Source organism: Denticeps clupeoides, unplaced genomic scaffold (assembly GCF_900700375.1).
Source record: "Denticeps clupeoides unplaced genomic scaffold, fDenClu1.1, whole genome shotgun sequence".
NCBI classification, from domain to species: domain Eukaryota; kingdom Metazoa; phylum Chordata; class Actinopteri; order Clupeiformes; family Denticipitidae; genus Denticeps; species Denticeps clupeoides.
Window position 1 is genome coordinate 96,456 of NW_021630104.1, and position 7,266 is coordinate 103,721.

Sequence of the window (7,266 nt, forward strand, 5' to 3'; positions counted from 1 at the left end):
AAGCTCATCGAGAGAATACCAAGAGTGTGCAAAGCAGTAATCAGAGCAAAGAAACTAGAATATAAAACATGTTTTCAGTTATTTCACCTTTTTTTTTTTTAAGTACATAACTGTGTTCATTCATAGTTTTGATGCCACATTTGGCGAAAGAATATTGCGGATTATTTCAGGCTGTTTATTAAGCAGGTGTGGGTGTGCTGTTGTAAGTCGTCCGTGCAGGAACTGCAGAGTATACGCCGGTTCCGCCGGCCGGACGATTTATCGCGCTGCACGCCGGGCTGTCACGCTGGCGTGCTGGATGTGGTGGTGAAGTCGGTTTCTCGGTTTTTCTCGCCCCTGGTCAGGATTATTCGTTCCGTCGTGCCCGTCTCTATTTTTAATCGCCCAGTTGTGTCTTTAGTTGACGTCTTTTTTTTTTAGACTGAGCGTAAGTTGTGCAGCTTGATTTCGTTGTTTACGTTACAGGTTGTTGTTAAAAATGGAGTTGCGCGTTTACTAGGTGAAATGCGTGCGTTTGTTTGCTCTGTGTATTGATGAATGCGTGTGGTGCTGCAGTGGGGATGGAGACCCGCGTGGAAAAGGCTGCCGAGAGCCCCGAAGAGAACGGAGCCGAAAAGGGAGCCGCCGCCATCAAGTCGCAGTGAGTGGAGCATGAATGATCTAAACGACGGCTTCCCAGTTAAAACGTCTCTCCATTACTACCAGGAATATGATTTAAATATTTTTTTTGTAGATACCTCACATCCAAAGAGAAGTTCAACGAGATTGTCAGCTCGGGGTGGAAAGAGAGGAACAAGGAAACTGAAGAAGAGGGAAGAGATGCCCCGGAGGAGGAAAAAAGCGAGGAGCCGGCGGGGAAGAGAATAAAGCTGGAAGATGCGAGCGAGAAGAAGAAGATGCGCGGCCAGAACAAGTCGAGGCCGCACATGAAACCTCACACTTACGACGGCAAGAGACTCTGCCCGTCAATAATCAAGGTGGGAGGACGGCGGAGCGCCGTATTATCGAGAGAAATAAAAAGACACAAACGAGAAATGACACGTATCTGGGAGAGCTTTGAAATAAGGAGATCTAACAGCGAGCTCTTTTCCAAACCCCCTCCGTCCGTGTGTCACAGACGGTTAGAACTACTTCGTATACTGAAATCATGCTTGGTTTGGGAATTTTGTAGCTTCTTGAACACTCCCCACGTGCTATGTCTCATTTACATTTACAGCATTCATCAGACGCCCTTATCCAGAGCGAATTACAATCAGTAGTAACAGGGACAGTCCCCAACTGGATACGCTCAGGGTTAAGTGTCTTGCTCAGGGACACGATGGTAGGAAGTGGGGTTTGAACCTGGTTCTTCTGGTTCATAGGCGAGTGTGTTACCCACTAGGCTACTACCTCCCATAATAGACTAATAGAGATTATGCTTTTTTTCTTTCTTGCTCTGTGTCCAGGAAAAACAGTCCAAATGTTTTTATGGCGATAAGTGCAAGTTCTTCCATAATGTTGCCGAGTATATGGCCTCAAAGCCACCGGACCTCGGGGACCAGTGCTACCTCTTTGACACCCTCGGAAAGTGTCCCTACGGGGTGTCCTGCCGCTTTGCCAAAGCCCACACAGACGCTGACTTCAAGAACCTGGTGAACGAGGAGGTGCTGAGAGCGAACGGAGGCCGGACGACGGTCAAGAACACCCTGGACAAAGAGCTGCAGTGGCGTCTGCGGAAAAGACAGGTGCCGTTCAAAGCCTCCGAAGCCTATCTGAAGAGCATGGAACGAGAAAACGGCGGGGAGAAACGTGGCAAAAGCACTTCCACTGAGGACAAACCAGCGGAGACGCCGACTGAAGCGCAGCAGACAGACTTGCACGTGGAAGCTGCGGTGAAAACCGTCGGCGCTCTGACCGATGCCGATCTCGTCAAATTGCGTCCTTGCGAGAAGAAGCAGGTGAGGATAACTTCAGCTCTCTGAACACGTTTAACCCACCATTTATTATTAGGATTAGGATTTTTGTAAATCTGATCGCAGATAAAATCATGTCACAAGTGCACAAAGCCCCACCCACAACAATGTCTGCCTGGTTATTGCTGCTCCCATTGGCTGTAGCAGATCAGTTTGACTATATTTCTGAATCGTGTGTTCAAGGGGTGTGCATTGGCAAGGATATGATATCCTCGATATGATACGAATCACGATAGAATTATATCACGATATATACCGTACCTATTGCGGAAAAAACAGAGCTGATATAGATGCTGTGTACGATCTGGGTGGATCACATTACATTAATAATTCAGCCCAAGCAACATAAGTCAGAACTGAATGATGTCCCTGTATCGACACAATATCATCACGTAAAAAAAATTGCAATATATTTCTGTATCCATATTTAACACCCTTAGTGTGTTTAGTCGTCTCATTTGCGAACATAAATTCGAACTTCTTGTTTGGCTCTTCACTTCCGGTTATTTAAATGTTCATTGTTCTGTTTTTTTTTTTTTTTTTAAACCAGGTGGATTTTAGAGACAAGCTGTATCTGGCTCCCTTGACAACGGTAGGTGTGTAAGGTTAAACACATTGACCTCTATTTTGCAATCTGCGACGTGGCCCTGCGTTAGTATAATGCTAGGCCCCAGAGTAAAAACCACACCCTGGAGCAGGGTATGCCGTAGAAAACAATGAACGGGGTTCTGCGTATAGTGCTGCGTTTGCGGTGTGCAGTGAGGGAGAGCCATGAGGATTGCTGACTGCTGATTTGTAGGAATAGCAATCACATTCCAAGTCTTATTGTTCAACTCGTTCTGTTTTTTTATGCTCTGATCACACTGGTCTTTCTTGACCGTTCACCTTTTATAATAAGGGCTGGTAATCACAGAGAATCATGTGATACAAAAAAAAAAGTTATCAGCAATAACTATGTTATTGAAATACTGTCAATTCTACAATACAATCATGATATATTTGTAACGGATGATTATTTGAAAAACCTTTCATGAACTTTCATAAGTCATTGCATTTTTGTGTAAAGGGGAAAATATTTAACATCACTAAAAATTTCTTCAATTACTTTGCTTTTATAGCAATAAAAATTTTTTTTTGATATACACAAGTGTTCAGCCTTAACTTCAAAACTGAATGAGGGTAATATATGACAGTTCTGTATCAACGGTGACCCCAATCTTACTGTAATATAAATGGGTCGTCTGAAACATGAAAGCGAACCTGCTTGATATAAAAATGATGATCACACAGAATTCGGTTCACGAAAGAACTTGATGCACCTTCATTCTGCACCCACAGTCTTTACTTCACTTTATTGCTGCAGTGTGGAAATCTGCCTTTTCGGCGCATTTGCAAACGCTTTGGTGCTGACATCACATGTGGGGAGATGGCCATGTGCACCAACCTGCTGCAGGGCCAGGCCTCAGAGTGGGCTCTGCTGAAGAGGCATGAGAGCGAGGATCTTTTCGGAGTTCAGGTCAGACCATTGGCCTGCAAGATGCATCGGAAACCCACAATAGATCAGATGAATAAGCAAAATTACATACAAGTGCTGTAATTGTTCTATTAACATAAACACAATTAATTAACCCCTGCCCTGTAGTACCTTTATTAATCACCAGGGGGAAGCAGACAACACTTACAATCAATACAACTTAGAAACTATTTTTATAACATTATTTATATAACTTTTTTTTTTTAATTGTAATACGGCATACTGTGGGATTTTCATAGGTTATATCCCTTATTCAATAATTATTATTGTGCATTTGTTTCCTTTCTTTAGCTCGAAGGCTGTTTTCCAGACACCATGACCAGATGTGCTGAGCTGCTGAATGACAACATTGAGGTGGACTTTGTGGACATCAACTCTGGCTGTCCAATTGACCTGGTCTTCAAGAAGGTAATTGGTGTGATGTTTTGGCTGAACAGGATCCTATAAAAAATCTTACAGTTTGCAGCAAACGACAAGTATGATGACCCGTGTGCTCATTTACATTTTGTTATGTTTGTTGGCCTCTTCCTAGGGTGCAGGCTGTGGACTGATGATGCGTACCAACAAGTTTGAGAAGATCGTTAGAGGAATGAACTCTGTATGTACACACATAACACTATTACAGAATTTTATGCTTTTAATTAACTGACAGGAAGTGTAAAGATCTTAAATATCAGCTTTCAACATCTCTATCTTACAGAGAATTCCTAGGTTTACATCAAGATGGTGCAGATTATCATGGAACTTGTTCTATTCCACAGGTCCTGGACGTGCCGGTAACTGTGAAGATCCGTACCGGTGTCCAGGACAAAACCAACATTGCCCACAAACTCATTCCAGAAATGAAGAAGTGGGGTGTATCGCTCATCACGGTATGACTGTTCTGACGTGTAATTATCTACCAGTGTGAACGTTCACAAATAAAATGGGCCTTTACTGTTGTTGTCTGTTCCGTTCCATTCGGTGTGTTGCCCAGTTACATGGCAGGTCGCGTGAACAGCGCTACACCAAGCTGGCTGACTGGGAGTATATCGACGTGTGCTCTAAAATCGCCAGCCCCATCCCACTCTTTGGTAAACAGACCTGTTGTATTATCTCTGCTGAGTGCCAATACACTTGTGTGCTTTCGCTCTCGCTGTGCTTTATCTTATTAGCACTGGCGTGCCCTGTATGACGTGTCGAATTCAGCTGTTTAACAATCTATTGTACTTTTCAAATAATTTTCTAATTAGTGCAGAGAGGTTGTAGTTGCGTACTAATGAACCACTTACTACCATTGTGTAGTCCCTGTATCTACTTTTTTATTTTTGTTCTTATTGCTGTTTTCTTACTTTTCACGTAGGTAATGGAGACATACTTTCTTGGGAGGATGCAATGCGAGCTAGAGAAACTGGAGTATCAGGGCTTATGGTGGCAAGGTTTGTTTTTAAAATATAAAAAATGACTTAAAATATAAAAAAATATATAAAGAGTACACACATCAAGGAAACATGGCCGTTTCCCCTTTTCTGCCTCTCAGAGGTGCCCTGATCAAACCCTGGATTTTCACTGAGATTAAGGAGCAGAGGCACTGGGACATTTCCTCCAGCGAGCGCCTGGACATCCTTCGCGACTTCACCCATTTTGGCATGGAGCACTGGGGGTCTGACACGCAGGGTATCGAGAAGACCAGGACCTTCCTGCTGGAGTGGCTGTCCTTCACGTGCAGGTGGATTTTTGACTTGAGAGTGCACACCTTCCATTGTTTCACTACACTGGCACTGGAAACATCTCCTTATTTGAAGAAAAATGTTTTTGTGTGTTTTATGTAATGAGTAAATTGCCTATGTAGTGATGCACATTAAAGTTTGTATGTCAAACAGGAAAAATCCTTCCATAAAACCTCTGTGGTTGATTTTTTATTTTTTCCCCTCACTATAATTTTCCCCCAGATATATTCCTGTAGGACTGTTAGAGAGAGTGCCCCAGAAGATTAATGAGCGACCACCATTCTACATGGGTAGAGACCACATGGAGTCCCTTATGGCCAGTCAGCATGTGGACGACTGGGTGAAGATAAGGTGAACACAAGACACCCACCTTTACAATTGTAAACTAATATCATAATAATTAAGTGGCAAATGAACATTTGCCATATACATTTTATGTGCATTGCTTGCTTTTTTTAAGAAAATCTTTTTTTTTTTTTTTTTTTGCAGTGAAATGCTGCTTGGACCTGTCCCCAAGAACTTCAGCTTTCTTCCAAAACACAAAGCCAATGCATATAAGTAACCTATTAAGTATCAGAGTGGCAATAAATTGTAGTGTTATGTTTTTTTTTTTGTTCTAGTTTATTTTAATTAAATATTTTTAAATGGACCATAAGCCCATCCTCCTGCAATGAATTTGAAATTGTATCAGGAAATCACTAAATTGCTTAAGGCTACATATTTTAATATGATGCATCAGGTAATTTTTGTTCTGTAATTAAAAACCTTGGATTGGTGAAAGGAAGTGGGGCCTTTTGTGGTTTTGTTGGAAATTAGGTGAGAACTGTGAGAGGAAGCAAGTGTCATTTTAACATGAAATGTGTTTGAAATAACCATACAATATTGGGGACAAGCCATATTTACATTGTTTAATGAAATGCACATAATTGTCCAAAATGTAAAAAGTATACTACATAAACAGATTAATATGACTTAAATAAAACAGATTTTATTGCACCCTGTAACTGTCATTTGTTAACAGATTATTTGATCTGCTTAACTACCATATTTGACATTCTAAGTCTAACTACTGTTTTACTCCTTTTTAGTGTGATTTAAATAGAATGTAGTCTGATCAAAAGGTCCATTTTGAACAGCATTTCTCAATAGCTGTAAAGGAGGGAAAAAATTGCATTTTAATATTTTTATTATAAAACAAGCATGTGACCAAGACCAACTACAGAGGATAATATTATTCTTGAACGTACCAGGTTGGAAAGTCAGGTGCCAGCCACTTATCCATGTACTTCTGGCTGAAGCCAGCCTGAGGAAGGTAGCTGAGCAGATTGGCCTTGGCGGTTTTTCCACAAGCGCCGCACACTTTGTCTGCAACCTTCTCACTGACTGTTACTGTGAGCTCAAGCGACTGGCTGTAAGTCATCTTAAGGCCATTCTTCTTCTCAATTACTACTTTTTTCTCAGAGACTTGTACTGAGATGTCTTTTTCCAGTTGGCTGGGTAGGGAAACCTTCTTGCCATTGACCTACCAGTAAAAGAGGGGAATGCTGGTTAACAAACATGGTCTAAGAAACCTGAGCTTAATAATGTAATGTCTGTAAACACGTTTACCCAGCTCTCAAACTTGTCATTCACGGTGATGATGTGGTCTTGGAAGAAGGCATAAATAGCCACAGCTTTCATCTTGCCGGTGTCCTTACAGGACTGCAGCTTCACCACGACCCGGAAGTACAAGTCATCCTGGCTCTCGTTGCACACTTTCACTATCTCATATGCCCCGCTAAGGTTGACTTCGCTATCCAGCCCATTAAATGTGGTGACCATTCCATTGGTGCTCACTACGCACTCTTTAGGGAAGCAGCCACGGACTTCGTTCCTAACTTGGCAGACCTCGTTGTCGCTACAAATTAAGGGCTCGATCAGGCCTACCCCGGATGCCTGGCAGATGTAAATGAAGTGGCAATCTTCGGACACAATAGCTTGTCCAAGCTGAGAAAAGAGGTCAAATTATTATAACATGGTTACCTTCAAAGCCTACCTGACACTGAAAGCATGCTGCCTGGCATATTCTCCA

The 7,266-nt window shown here is 42.2% G+C and overlaps 1 protein-coding gene across 3 annotated transcripts; it reads left to right on the top strand.

Annotated features, from left to right (window-relative positions):
* Window positions 1–305: 305 nt before the first annotated feature.
* LOC114783604 (tRNA-dihydrouridine(47) synthase [NAD(P)(+)]-like) lies at window positions 306–6,191 on the top strand. Of its 3 annotated transcripts, XM_028969120.1 has the most exons (15): window positions 306–339; window positions 421–427; window positions 556–640; window positions 734–977; window positions 1,446–1,937; window positions 2,503–2,544; window positions 3,316–3,468; window positions 3,778–3,894; window positions 4,019–4,084; window positions 4,248–4,358; window positions 4,463–4,559; window positions 4,829–4,904; window positions 5,006–5,194; window positions 5,418–5,546; window positions 5,685–6,191. In XM_028969120.1, exons 3-15 carry the CDS (start codon window positions 561–563, stop codon window positions 5,755–5,757), a joined length of 1,869 nt encoding a protein of 622 aa, XP_028824953.1. In that variant the 5' UTR covers window positions 306–339; window positions 421–427; window positions 556–560; the 3' UTR covers window positions 5,758–6,191. The 3 variants fall into 3 exon arrangements, with proteins under 3 accessions (XP_028824953.1, XP_028824952.1, XP_028824951.1); XM_028969119.1 differs by lacking the exon at window positions 421–427 and having other exon boundaries at window positions 311–339; XM_028969118.1 differs by lacking the exons at window positions 306–339; window positions 421–427 and having other exon boundaries at window positions 444–640.
* The last annotated feature ends 1,075 nt before the right edge of the window (window positions 6,192–7,266 follow it).

Coding starts and splice junctions, on each gene's coding strand:
- LOC114783604 (XM_028969118.1), top strand. CDS start 534: ATGAATGCGTGTGGTGCTGCAGTGGGGATGGAGACCCGCGTGGAAAAG. Junction 978..1,445: donor TCTGCCCGTCAATAATCAAG/GTGGGAGGACGG, acceptor CTCTGTGTCCAG/GAAAAACAGTCCAAATGTTT. Junction 2,545..3,315: donor ATCTGGCTCCCTTGACAACG/GTAGGTGTGTAA, acceptor TTATTGCTGCAG/TGTGGAAATCTGCCTTTTCG.